This window comes from Elgaria multicarinata, chromosome 10 (genome assembly GCF_023053635.1).
Source record: "Elgaria multicarinata webbii isolate HBS135686 ecotype San Diego chromosome 10, rElgMul1.1.pri, whole genome shotgun sequence".
NCBI lineage: Eukaryota > Metazoa > Chordata > Lepidosauria > Squamata > Anguidae > Elgaria > Elgaria multicarinata.
The window spans coordinates 19,913,322-19,928,208 of NC_086180.1; the positions used below are offsets into that span (position 1 = coordinate 19,913,322).

General features: G+C 45.7%; 1 protein-coding gene across 2 annotated transcripts in view; it reads left to right on the forward strand.

Annotated features, from left to right (window-relative positions):
• Nucleotides 1-14,887, forward strand: part of MMRN1 (multimerin 1) — an 89,568-nt gene that overhangs the window by 22,500 nt on the left and 52,181 nt on the right. For both annotated transcript variants that reach the window (XM_063135329.1, XM_063135330.1), the window contains exons 2-3: nt 2,090-2,209; nt 9,165-9,271. In XM_063135329.1, the coding sequence (XP_062991399.1) occupies nt 2,090-2,209; nt 9,165-9,271 (227 nt within the window). The remainder of the gene's footprint in view (nt 1-2,089; nt 2,210-9,164; nt 9,272-14,887) is intronic.

Below are 14,887 nucleotides of genomic sequence, written 5' to 3' on the forward strand. Positions count from 1 at the left end.
CGATCAGAGGCTGCAAGAGAGATTTCTGGGGTTGCATGCCCTGTCTTTCCCAGGTGTGGTGCAGCAGATGGAGGAACATTGGAATTGGACTGAGGAGGCATGGATTCTACATCGCAACTCACTCGTAATTCTTCAAGGGTCATCATAGACTAACCAATCAGTATACCTCAGCCTGGAGATCCCCAGCCTTTATAGACTTGTGGGCACATGTGGGATTGTGTTGTGAGCACTCTCGCAAAATGGCTGCCATGGGGGAAGTTGCCCATTTATAAAATGGCTGCCATGGCCAGTCACAAAACCCTAATTTCCCAGAAGGTAAACAGGAGTGACAAAAAGAAAAGTAACTTGGCCAAATAATGAAGCGCAAGGCAGAGGTGGGGGCTGAGCTCTAAAACCCTTTTTTGAACCCAAATAAAGATGGACCAGCACGCCAGCCTCCCAGTTTACATTATATATATAGAGAGAGAGAGAGAGAGAGAGAGAGAGAGAGAGAGAGAGAGAGAGAGAGAGAGTAACAAAATAAAAATTAGGAGAGACACGAACCCTAGTTTGTCCATGAACCAAAAGTCCACGGTCTCAACCTAACGTAATTCACAGGCAGCAGTGGCTGGTGGCTCCGACATCAATGGGGCAGGGAATCCGCTCCAGGTTTCAGTCAGAACCAGCCAGAACTCTAAAGGAGCTATTCAAGGAAAAGCACCTTGGATAGTGCCTTTAGAGTTCTGACTGAAACCCGAAGCGGATTCACTGCCCCACTGACATTGGAGCCATCACCCTCCACTTCTCACATGCTTGTTTTGTGGATAAAATGGTGATTGGGGGGATGGGACACATGTGTGCTGCCTAAATAGCATTTGGGCCGGCTTGGAGGGATCTCTGGATTTGGGCAAGGAGATTCAAAGGTCCCATATACGTATTTATATGCAAGTGTTTGTGTGTTGTTGTTTTTTAATTGCAAATCCATACAGAAAGAGAATGGCATGGAGTGATGGTTGAACACATGGGAAACTGACGTGGGATGGAACGTCATTTACCCTTTCCTAGTCTGACCCAGCTGGAGTTTCTTATGTTCTTTTGCTATACACTTTTTTCCTTTTACTTCCAAGGGATAGATGTGTGTGTGTGTGTGTGTGTGTGTGTGTGTGTGTGTGTGTGTGTTGTTTAGTATACTTGCTCCAATGTTAAATCTGTCTCTGAAATACAAGCCCAACAACAACAACAATAACAACAATTTGATTATTATAACACATCTTTATTTTGGTTGAAGACTTGCATCACTTCTTCCTTATACCACTGTATGGCAAAAGAGACTAATATCCAATCAGGTCTATAAGTTTATTGCTGAAAAAGGACATAAACCTACTTTCATAAAGAAATATTGATTTTTTTAATATACATGTACCAATTAAAAAGAATGATAGTCTTGCTGTAAATCCCCTGGAGCCCATGCAGAGAGAGAGAGAGAGAGAGAGAGAGAGAGGGAGAGAGGATGGGGTGGAGTGGGGGAGAAACAACATCAAAGAAATTAAACAGGAATTCATTCTTCAGTAGTTCGACAGCAACATTTTCACGAAGCGTGAGCACAGCAATATTCTTGCATTCCTGGGATAAAAGCAGATTATAGATTTGGATGGGCTTCCACTTATGCACATCTAACTCCTGCCATCTGTATATACCAGCAGGGCCATCCATGTGCTGTTCCAGTGTGCACCTGGCTGTCCAGGCTCTCTCAGGTCTGCTCCTGCCCATCATGTCTTGGCAAGAGCAGGAGAACAAATGGCTGCATCAGGGTGGAATTACTGGGAAATCTGTGGATCTCTCTTCCTTGGTTACCTTGGTTAGGTAATTCCTTGGTTAGGCTATTTTGTTGGTCAGAAAATAACACAGCAAGGACTAGTAAGCTGCCCAGGATAGTATGAGAAACCTATGGCATATTCAGAAACTAAAAACTAGAATTTTGCTTCTCTCTGCTTAGGGTTTCCCCAGATTTCCATAAATCTGCTCATTTATTGTATCAGTTGTATGCAATCTTTGATAGACAAAGAAGAACAAATCTTCACTTAATCCTTTCTCCTTCCTATTAACACAGGAACTGGTGTGCCTACGTTCACACAAGACTCCAGCCCACCATAGTGGTTGACAGTATAGAGAGCTACTCATCGGGCCGGCCCAAACCATGCAGTTGGATTACAGGACCCTGTGGATCAAGGTATGTGATGTGGCTGAGATCACATAGGTGCTCTTTAATGATGACCAGTTAAATTAATGAGAAACTGTGGAAACCTCCCGGAATTCTCCCACTGTCTTCCATTTCACAACTCAAAAGTTGAACCCAGAGGAACTAGCAGACACTGTGAATTACTCCATTCCAAGGATGGGAGTAAAGGAAGACAAAGTTACATGGTGCTACTGATGGAGGTGCTGGAAGGTTGGAAGGTTTCTGTGAGCTTTTAAGGAAGTTGTGGAACATAGAGAGTTGCCCTATTTTGAGTAAGACCAATTGTCTATCTAACCCAGTGTTGTCTATTCTTTGTGCCAATGGTGTTGCAGAATTTCAGGCAGGAACCTTTCCCAGCCCTACATGGAAATGCTGGGGACTGAACCTGGGTCCTTTTCATGCAAAGGATATGCAACCACTGAGCAATGGCTCTTTCCCACAAAGCTATTGGCTAACATTTCTGGCAAGCATGCCACCAGTCTAGTCCAAAGCATGACATAGGCCATAGCTAGACTTAAGGCTTATCCCTGGATCGTCCAGGGGTCAAACCTGTTCATCTAGGTGACACACAGGGGATCCAGTGCTCAGGCAGGGGCGAACCCTGGATGATCCCAGGAGAAACCTTAGGTCTAGCTGTGGCTATAGTCTCACTGTAGCGAGCATTACAGTAACTATGCAGAAACCCATCCCCATGGCTAAAGGGGTATGTATTTGTGGGGTGGAGGGTCAACAACAAGAAACATGACCCACTAGGAGCAAGCAAGAGTAGTGGCAGCTTTTGGGCCATAGCTAGGCCATGGTGTCCTCTTGTTGCTAATGATAGTGATGTCACTGAAGTGCATAATCACTTGGTTCAGAGGTCAAATTTGCCCAGCTCACAATGCTCAGCTGCCTTATAAATCTACACCATTACCTTGAGTTGTTACTTTTGTAATGTCATGGCCCAAGACTGGGAAACCCCAAACACTGGAGCCTCCAGAGACAGTGATTCTGAGAGGACACTAGAACCAGTCCTCTGGTTCTTCTGAGCTGGGTCTCACTGCCTCGGATATCATTTCCTGTCCATGCAATCCCCAAGGACACCCTGACTCACAAGGCTATTGATCAGGGAGACCCTGAGGAGCAATCCCCAAATGCCTTCTCTCTTCTCCAACCTTCAATCTCCAGGGGAAGCCAACATGTAGAGAAAAAGGCTGTTGTCCTATTCTCAGCCAGATACAGTGCCTGATAGGGTGGAGCTCTCAGAAAGACTCTTTTGACTTGACTATTAATCCCTATAAGTTGCTCTTGATTAGTGCTGGGGTAACTTGTTGGTACGTTAGCTGCAGAGACCCTCTCTATGGTCCTGAACTCAATTCCAAGTTCTGAGCTTACGGTACCACTTGCAAGTGCTGACTGTGGTGCTATCATTGCTCCTGATCCAGTCCCTTACCCCACATTGTACCTCCTCCCTCAGCTGTTGCTCAGAGCAGACAATGGAATCCCAGAAGGAGCAGGAAAGATTTGGGATGGAGGAGGCATTGCCAACAAATACACGAACTCACTTTGGTTTAGTTAGGGTGACCATATGAAAAAGAGGACAAGGCTCCCATATCTTTAACAGTTGCATAGAAAAGGGAATTTCAGCAGGTGTCATCTGTATATATGGAGAAGCTGGTGAAATTCCCTCTTCATCACAACAGTTGAAGTGCAGGAGCTATACTAGAGTGACCAGATTTAAAAGAGGGCAGGGGACCTGCAGCTTTAACTGTTGTGATGAAGAGGAAATTTCACCAGGTTCTCCATATATACAAATAACTCCTGCTGAAATTCCCTTTTCAATACAACTGTTGAAGATACAGGAGCCCTGTCCTCCTTTCCATATGGCCACCCTAGCTCAACATGCTTAACCACTGTGGCATAGCATGTTGTTTGAACAGGGTTACACCCAGTTAGTCCATCCAGAAGTCTTCCTTACTGTGGGAGCTCTTCTGGATGTTTTTTTTTACCCTCATAGCTGTAATGAAGAATACAGAGGCCTAATGCAATTCATCTAAAACTAGCAGTACCCGGCGTAACATACGCCATTGTAGCATATATTAAAGTTTATTAATTAAATATCATCGCGGGGGCAGGGGCTGCTTGGAGGCTGCTGATACAACACCGTCTGGCAGACCCGGGGGCGGCAGGGAGGTCGGGGGGAGGGGGAGCAAGTGTCCCCCTCTCCCCAGGGTTCCTGTCAGCCTTGGGCTGCCCGCCCAGCTTGCATAAGATTAGGTCGGGGCCGGGGCTCGCAGCAGGTGAGCGGCCTCCCTCCCGGCCACCAAGGGCCCCAGCTGTGCCTTGCTCATGCTCCGGACCGTGGCGCTGCCCCCTTCGTGGGGGGGGGAGTGAAGAAGCAGAAAAGGGGGTAGGATTACTTTGGAAAGCCCGGAGGAGTCTGGCAAGGAGTCTGGCCTGTGTCAGCTGATGTTACACGTTGTTACTGTTGCTTAGCAACCTGTATCAGCTGAAGCCTTTATAGAAACATACCTAAGTGTTTTATATAATATAGAATAGATGTATACCCCTAGGCTAGGTCAAATGATTGATTACTCCTTAGAGTTATTCAACCCTCCCCAGCAACTGCTCAAACCAGGTATAAAACAAAGGAAGATCTCACCATTCTCTTGAAATGTTCTAGTATGTACCAAGAGCATTCTTCGGTTCACTCCTTGTTCTTGGCACCAAATGCATTCTTTGTATCAGACGACCGAAGACGGGTCTGTACCATTCCCTCTCACATTAGTAGGCTGCTTAAAAACAAAATAGAGTTCAGGAACTTGGCCTATGATTTTATGAAGCTAGCCTATGGTATGGCTGGCTAACAAATAAAAAGAGATTCTGCATCCAAGCATCATTAATGTGTTTTCAGCCCCGCCAAATTTCATTGATTTCTTCTAATTCAAGACCAGCACACTAATCAAACAGACAAACTTTGGCTGAGGTTCCTCTAAGAAAGCTTGTAAACATTGGAATGGAGCCTAAATCGAAGAGAGGGAAGTTCACCTATTACAGTGCAGAAGTGCTGGAACTCCTGTTGCCTGGGCTGCTTATGGCATCCTAAGTGCCCGTCAGTCAGTCATGTTGAGAGATGCTTGAAGAATCTAAATTTTGCAAATTCTGTTGCAAATTGATTATGGATCCCTGGAGGTTTTTAAAAAGAGGCTGGACAGACACCTCTCATGGATGGTTTAATTGGTTTTTCTGCACATTGCAGAGGAATAGATGTTCCTTGGGGTCCCTTCCAACTACACAATTCTGTGATTCAGAACATAAGAAGTACCATGCTGGATCAGACCAAGGGTCCATCTGGTCCAGCACTCTGGGCCCACAGTAGCCAACCAGCTATAGGCCAGGGACCAACAAAGCAGGACATAGTGCAACAGCAACATCCCACCCATGTTCCCCAGCAACTGCCTTGAATACTGGAGGGGATACTGTGGGGATTGGAGCTTATCTATCTACTGGGTTTTGTACTTCCCGGATTTTGTTCTCAGCTTGTATATGTAATTCTTTTCTAAAATGTATTTATAAATGTGTATTTTGAGAGAAAATACATTTAAAAATACATTCATAAATACATATTTAAATAAGAATTTTCATGCAGATTTTTTTTTTTTTTTTAAAAAAACATATTCTCAGATTAAACACAGAACTGGGATAGATGCAAAAGTAACACAGACCGGAAATAGACTGATTTCCCCTTCCCTACCCATGGGCAATTGGGCTCCCTTAAGATGTGCTGGACTACACTCCCCATCATCCACAGTGAGGCTAGAATGAAGGGTGTTCTTTTTCAACACATCTGGAGAACTCCAGGCTAGGGAAGGCTGTTGGATCACTAAAATTTCAAAGGTGAGGAAGATCAGGTCAGGATTTTCTTTCTTCTACGTGAGCCTGGGAGAGAAAAACGACAACACCTGGTTGTTTATCTCTGCCTCCGGACCATTCAAATGATAAAACTCCTGGGGTCAGGTGAGAAGTCCCCATATTTTCTGGGATGAGCACAGTCACCTGCTCTCCTGAACCTATGGAAGTCTTAGGACCTTCCAAACCTGTTCATTTCAGTTTACCTTTTCCCACTAGGTGGCAGGTTTGCATACCTGTAAGAACTGATAGAGGTATAACAGGAGCAATTTAAAATCTAGTCCATCTCCTCTCATAAAGCTCAATCCCTTTTCAATTTTCGAGTCTCTCTTGCTCACTCTGAGAGATCCTCCAAACAAGATTAAGAAGAAGAAGAAAATTCCAGAGCCATTTGGTTTCTTAAAGGTGCCTGGATTTGCTTCCCATCCCCTTTTCTCCTACGAATCAAGTCAGGCTGCAGTGTGAGTTTTAGCTCAGATTTTTAACTTAAAGAGCTCAGCTCAATAAATTTGCAATCCGTGGCGATCCAAACAGTTTATTTATTCTTACAGAACTGAATATATGTAAACGGATTTTAAATGATAATAAAGGAAAAGCTCTGAAATACTGAGCTGGTAAATGACTTTAACAATGTCATTTCACACTTCACATATTTTTGCTTACTCAATAGCAGATGGCAGCCAGGGGGTTCTGAACATGAGTATTAGCATCAAAATAAACGCTGAATGCATGGTGTTATTTCTTGCACCAAGATTATCTCAATGTAGGAAAAACGTCATCTGTGAAGGATCATTATAAGGGGCTTGTCATGGTCTCATCTTGGATTTCTTGCTTTGGGGAGGGGGTTCCAATCCTTAATGTAAATGCCATAGAGGCAGTAGCTGTATGCATCATGGAGGAGTCAGAACCCGTTCCCAGACCATCACAAGCGTGGCCGTCTGGCACTCTGTCCTCTCGATCTCCAGGAGGAGCTGCTGCCCTGTGACTCTGAAGATTGGAGCCTTTCCAAACTAGTTCCTTGCTCCTCCCCAGACTCACCACCTAGAAAAAGCCATCAGCTGCAGGAAAGGATGCTGGCCCTTTGAAAAAACAAAAACAAACATCAGATGCATCACTTGAGGAGGTGAAGCTCCCAGAAAGACTCTCCTGGGCTGGCTATAAAACCCTGTCAATGGCTCTAAGCCAGTGCTGGGGTAACTTGTTAGTACCGTAGCTGCAGGACATTCAGTGTGTGCCTTCAGGCTGGACACGCATGTGCTGTTGTATGTTGACGCTGATATCCACAGCCATCTTGAGCAGACATGGGCCATTTCTACACCAGCCCAGTGTAGAGGGAGGGAGGGGGAGGATCTCGTGATATCCTGATTGCAAGATCCTCCCTTTAGCCCACCTGCAAGCCCAACATCCCGGGACGAAGGAAGGTGTCGCGCCTGCCATTTTAAAATTGTTTTTTTTTAAGGAGCAGAGCGCATGTGTATTCTTACGAAAAGTGAGTTTAAAAAAAAGCCCTGACCCCTCTCCCCTCAGCCCTAATTCCTCCTGGCCAGGATCCTTCTTTCTACTGATCCTCGCTACTCATGGGGAGGAAGGAAGAAGCCAGGACAGGCGGCCACACCCCTCGTGGTATCAGGTTGATCCTGAGACCATGGGGAGATTTGGATTTTCCCAGGGAGTACTTATCCCTGGGAAAACCCGTGCTCATCCCCCCTTGCCCCTGGGAGTCCCTGTGTGTCATTTGGATGCACAGGGACTCGGCTGTGACCAGCCCGCATTTTCAGGCTGGTGTAGAAACGGCCATCGTTGATAGAAATAAGCCGCAAGTATGAACAAATCCTAGAAAGCAGTTTAGTTGTGGAAATCTCCACATTAATTATATGTCATTCTAACAACTTGGGGAAGGTTTCTGGGGACTCACTTGTGCAGAGGCTTTGAGTAGACATGAATATTTTGGAACCACATTTCATGCTCTTAATGACACACATTTGTGCGGCTGCTTATTCATAGTCATGCTGAAACTGAAGGCACAATTTTAGCCACTTAAAAATGATTATTTACCTAGTTTGCCCTTCACCCACTGCACTCCCGTATGCATACACACTGCCCATGAAGGAAATGAAAATTCAAACAGACACCTTGGTGGTAAAGGCTCCAAATAAGATGACTTCTTATGTGATTTGCGTTTTAATTTAAGTTAGTATTTTTCTCTCCTTTCTTTTTTAATGAGATCTTTCCATGATAAGGAATGAAAGCTCACCCTTTCCTGTGGTGCTTCTCATGGGCTCCTTATTTCTCTTGGAAGCACCTCCATTCTGCTGCCTGTACTTCATAAACGAAGGGATATAATCCCATTCAGGTCATCATCAAAGATACATTCAGCTCAAAAAGGAAAAGGTTCCAGGGACTTGAAGGGCTGCCTTTTCTCTCTCACACAAACCTGCCCAGGGACTAAGGTCAGCTTCCACTTTGTGAAATGATGCGGGAGGTGACAGGCATTAGGGCCTTTTCTATTGTGGCCCCCTGCCTCTGGAATTCTCTCCCTGGTGAGGTTGCCTGGTGCCATCTTTGTTTTCTCCTGAGCCACCAGCGCGGAACCTTGCTATTTGCTCAGATCTTGTAGAACACTTGATGAACATTCAGTGCTTTCTTATACTAGGATTTTATTTCCTTGCCCTGGTATGTCCTGTTATTTGTTATGAAATTTTTTTGCTTTCAATATCTAAGATTGTAAGCCACTCTGAGAGCTTTCGCAGGAGGGCAACTAATAAGTATTTTAAACAAATAAATAGATAGATAATGGATGGATGGATAAATAAATTAAATCCTTCCACCTGCCCCCACCATTAATTTCAGCAGTGTTCCTGAAGTCTTTATTTCCCCTTGCTTTGACATGAGGCCCTTCTGTAAAAAAAACCCATTCACTTGTGGTCTTGCACAGGATGCAATCAATAGACTTCAAAAATAATCCCTCTGTGGCCTATTACTGATGTATCGTCCTGTATCATGTCCATTCATCTGAGACAGACCCCCGCTAACATTTGCTTTCCAAATCACCTTGCAGCTCCCAGTCAAGGACTCAGCAAGCTTACAGGATCAAACATATGATTGTGACATCACTGGAGTGGAAGTGCTGTCCTGGATACAGTGGAGGAACGTGCCAGCCCAAAGGTATGGTGCATATCGGAAGTGTTTAACCCTCCTGGATGAACAATCCAACCTAGTTACCAAATGTTGGCATGGGAGACAAAGCCATCATCAGCTGTTAAAAATGGAGGTCCTTCTAGATCAGAACTAGGCAAAGTTTAGGCTTGGGCAGAGGAGACCAGTGGCTCCAATATCATTGGGGCAGTGACTCCACTGCAGGTTTCAGTCACAACCAGTCAGAGCTCTAAAGAAGTACCTTGGATAGCTCCTTTAGAGTTCTTTCTGGTTCTGAATGAAACCTGGAGCGGATTTACCGCCCCACTGACATTGAAGCCACCAGCCTCCACTGGGCTTGCAGGATCTACTTCGTTCTCTACTAGAAGGCCAGAACAGACATTCCTTTAAGTCTATTTTAAAAAGTTTTACTCAGTAGGCACAGTCCCCCACACCCAATCTGGATCAGGTCCCTAATGTGTCGGTTATGGGGGCTTTAAGATTTAGGCTGGAGCCCTTTTGCCTACTCTAGAGTAAAAATGGAGGGAAAAAAAGACATAACTGCTTGACACAGAGTTAAAGGAATATCACATTCAATCAGTACATGAAGAGGACCATGTTGTACCTGCCTACCATATTATTTATTTATTTATTTATTTATTTATCATACTTATACCCCGCTCCTCAGCCAAAAAAGGCTCTCAGAGTGGCTTACACTTAGCAAAAAAGACAGTCCCTGCCCTCAGGCTTACAGTCTAATAAAGACATGACACACAAGGAAAAGGAGTCCAGGAGGGAGGGAGGGAGGACAGAGAGAGAGAGAGAGAGAGAGAGAGAGAGAGAGTCCAGCAGGAGCAGGCCCCGATGTTACTTCTGCCTGCTCCTGTCCCCTCGGTCCTTCTTCTTCCCCACAGGGCCAAGATGGCAGTTTGTCCTGTGGGGGTGGGGGAAGAGTCCAAGAGGAGCAGGCCCCGATGTTACTTCTGCCTGCTCCTGTCCCCTCGGTCTTTCTTCTTCCCCACAGGGCCAAGATGGTGGTTTGCCCTGTGGGGGTGGGGGAAGAGTCCAAGAGGAGCAGGCCCCGATGTTACTTTTGCCTGCTCCTGTCCCCTCGGTCCTTCTTCTTCCCCACAGGGCCAAGATGGCAGTTTGCCCTGTGGGGGGGGGGAAGAGTCCAAGAGGAGCAGGCCCCGATGTTACTTCTGCCTGCTCCTGTCCCCTCGGTCTTTCTTCTTCCCCACAGGGCCAAGATGGTGGTTTGCCCTGTGGGGGTGGGGGAAGAGTCCAAGAGGAGCAGGCCCCGATGTTACTTTTGCCTGCTCCTGTCCCCTCGGTCTTTCTTCTTCCCCACAGGGCCAAGATGGCAGTTTGTCCTGTGGGGGTGGGGGAAGAGTCCAAGAGGAGCAGGCCCCGATGTTACTTCTGCCTGCTCCTGTCCCCTCGGTCTTTCTTCTTCCCCACAGGGCCAAGATGGTGGTTTGCCCTGTGGGGGTGGGGGAAGAGTCCAAGAGGAGCAGGCCCCGATGTTACTTTTGCCTGCTCCTGTCCCCTCGGTCCTTCTTCTTCCCCACAGGGCCAAGATGGTGGTTTGCCCTGTGGGGGTGGGGGAAGAGTCCAAGAGGAGCAGGCCCCGATGTTACTTCTGCCTGCTCCTGTCCCCTCGGTCTTTCTTCTTCCCCACAGGGCCAAGATGGCAGTTTGCCCTGTGGGGGTGGGGGAAGAGTCCAAGAGGAGCAGGACCCGATGTTACTTTTGCCTGCTCCTGTCCCCATATACCATATAACAGTTAAGGATGAGACGTCTGTCAGAAAAAAGAGGTGACAACCCTAAGTCAGCACTAATGTGGTTGAATACACAAAGATGGAAACCCAGATTTTTTTTAGAGTGTAGCACTCAAAGCCCTGGCCCTGAATAGATGAATCTGTCAGTTTTGGTGCCTCCCAAATGAATAAATCTCAAGTTCTTCCCATCCCAAATATGAAGAGATTTGTGAATATTGGTAAATACTGATAAAAAACTAGAGCTGTGCACTGCCTCAGTCCTGAACCTGGAATCCGAGTCGAAGCTTGCTGATTCGGCTTGCCTCGATCCAAATCTGGTTCAGGCCTGGATTGGACTGCCTCAGCCCAAAGCAGCTTAAGTGCTTTGGGCTGATTTGGTCCAGTGGCCAGCTGCTGATGCCTGCCCACCCACTGTTTTCCAGCCGTCGTAGTTTACAAAAGTAGATCTATGGCAGGTCAGAGCAGCTCTCCTGGAGGATGGGTAACTTGCTGGCTTGAGCAGAGCCTTCAGGTAAGTCCCATGGTTGGGGGGCAGCAGCTCGCCGGTTCGGGGATGAACAAAGGGATGGGAGCCCTAATTAAAAACCCAAACTGAAACAAAATTCTTTCTCGTCCTTACTGAAGTCCTTTATGTGATTGGCCACATTCTGGTTGCAGGAGCCTCCATGGCAATGATGATTGAGAAAGTGGCTGCAGTTCTGTAGTATCATGGTGGCCTTTTCTCTAGAGTTCCAACCAGGGTGCCTCCCTTTGGTGAGTTGGAACAATTCAAGTCAATAGATTGGCTAAGAACCGAAGAAAGAAGTCCATGCAATCTGTTTTGATCTGTCCATTGGAGGTATAGTTTTTGCTACAGTCCAGACACAGGGAGTGGAGTATATTGTGTCATTTGGGCCAGTTCACTTCATGGCCAAGTGACTTGAAGCAGCAGCTTGGATGCATGGGTTGGGAGAGCCGGTTGGGTTATTATTGTTGTTGTTGTTGTTGTTGTTGTTGTTATTATTATTATTATTATTATTATTATTATTATTATTATTAAGCTTGGTCTGACATTGTTTTGGAATTAAAGGTGCAACAATCTGTTACAAGATATATGGGTTCTGCTGCTGAAAAGGGTATAGGGAGGGGTAAACCATGCCTGAAATACTTCCCTGTTTGTCTTCTGCTCTGCAGCCTCAAGTGACTCAGCACAAAGGACACCAGTGTACAAAGCAGGGGGGTTCTGGATTAAAATCCTGGCTGATCCTGATAAATATCCTCTAATAAATCAGCCACAGCAAGGGGGACCTAATTTGGCTGGTGTCCTAATCTTCAGCATAGTTAGTCTCCTAGTTGATTCAGCCCTGGTAGAGAAACCTGCCCAGTTCAAAGAATCATTTCATAAAGTAATTACTCAGGGATATTAAATCATGGCCTCCTGAATGCCTCTTGTTTAAAAATTAATTCACCTATAGCAGTTTGACCCGCCTGACTTTTTAAGGTACGTCGTCTCTCAATATATTCCAGCCAGAGGGCAGACATTTAGATGCTCAATCCCATTCCCATTGAAGTCAGAGGAAATTTATATCCTGAGTTTCATTTGGATTAAGATTGAGGCAGATGGCAAAATGCCACACAGACTATTGTACCGACCTCATGTAAAACATCGCCTATTTGAGACAAGGAGTCTCGTATTTTACGATTGCCCCGGTGATCAAACATATGGCAAACGTGCCGTAGTTTAACAGGCATATGACTGCTATTACTTGCTCGTGGCCTTATACATGCTCCCCTTGAAAAATAAGATATGGCATCCACATACATATTTTAAATGGATGAATATTACAAGAAATGCCATTAGCTGCGGTAGGGAACTCAATCACCGGCGGTAGGGAAGAGCTGTGATTAAAAATTTATGTGCAGAAATGTAGAGAAGTCACTGGCTGTTCACATCCAAGAGAGGGAAGTCTTAATACTTGCAGCGCTGGAATCCCAGTGGAAACAAGAGTCACTCTTATCCATGATTGAAAGGAGGAAGATGGTTTGGATTGAACTCTAATAGGGTCTGTTCATTCACCAAGCTTTTACATCTAAAATTCCAACCAACATAGATCTAAAACATTTTCAAGGTTTATCATTATTTCTCTCATTGTTTTACTATAAAAATATTAAAGCAGACAAATAAAAGTGAAACATGTGAAGGAAGCTGACAACTGCTATAGAATGAAGGACACACACATGAGGTTGGAGCCAGAATTCCATGAGCTCACAGAACAGGACACTCTTGAGTTTGGGCTCTCCCTTCCTCCTTCAGCCCTCTACCTTGCCCAGAATCTGCTCTGAAGGGTTGGGGAACTGTGTGGGAGGTGGCGTAGGGATAAGAACATAAAAGGAACCATCATGGATCAAGACCAAGGGTCCCTCTAGTCCAGCACTCTGTTCACACAGTGGCCAAACAGCTGTTGACCAGGAAGCCACAAGCAGGACACAGGTGCAATAGTACCATACTGCCTATGTTGCCTAGCAACTGGTGTATATAGGCCTACTGACCCAATACTGGAAGTAGTTTATAGCCATCAGGGCTAGTAGCCATTGGTAGCCTTCTCGTCCAGGAATCTATCCACCACCCCCTTTTAAAGCCATCCAAATTGGTGGCCATCAATCACTACATTTTGTGGTAGCAAATTCCATAGTTTCACTATGCACTGTATGAAGAAGTACTTCCTTTTATCTACCCTGAATCTCTCACCAATCAGCTTCATGGGATGACCCTGCATTCTAATATTTTGAGAGAGAGAGAGAGAGAAAACTGTCTCCCTATCCACATTCTTCACACCATCTATGATTTTGGACACCTCTATCATGTCTCCCCTTAGCTCCTTTTTTCTAAGCTAAACAGTCCCAGCTGCTGTAACCTTCCCTCATAGCGAAGATGCTCCAGCCCCTTGATCATTTTAGTTGCTCTTTTCTGCACTGCAGGGAGATGGGAGAATTGGAGAACAACCCACCCAATTCCATTTGTAGAAATTCTGCTTGATCAAGCCCCCTTCCACAAACAGAAGGAGTCCTTCCATGCACAGAAGGGCTCTCCAGGTTCTGCGACATAACAGTCAATGCAGGAATTATATCTGTGATGGATAAGTAGTAACAAGCCAGCTAATTGTGTAGGAATAAATGATCTTGAGATGGTTCTCTTGGAGTTCTAATAGTTTAAAGCCATCGTTCTACTGAATATGCCCAGTGAAAGGAATGAAGACCACAAGAGAACAGAAGAACGGTAATTTAAAGGTGGCTTGTTGGAAGAACTTCTCAGCATATTGTGCCTGAGATCAATATGCCTTTCTACCTTTATTCCCCTCCTAGAGAAAGAAAGATAAAAAATGAATATATAAGGCAGTCTTCCTGGCTGGGGGGATGTTTGGAGTTGTAATCCAAAACCTCTAACTAGTACCAAGTTGGGTAAGGTTGTGCCACTAGTAGAAGCCACTTTAGATTGGCTCATAACTCACTTGTCAGCCAACACACTAGACCAAGGGCATGTCTACACCATAGGGTGTAGAGGGTGGGAGGGGGGAAGATTGCAGACTTACCAGCTTCTGCGATCCTCCCCCAGCATCCTGACAGCTGCACGATGTCCCGGAAGGATGTTGTGGCCACCATTTTTTTTTCCGAAAGAGGGAGAAGGAGCACAATTGTGCTCTTCTGCAAAAAAGGTAACAAACAAACCCCGAACCCACTCTTCACTCCCGATGGGCATGGACTGCCCCCGCACAGCTCCGTGCCCATTTTATGGTCCCCACTACACGCAGGGATGACGGGAGGACCCGGGAGCAGTGGCCACATGGCCTGTGCTCTGCAGGATGGTCCCGGGACCACAGAAAAGTCA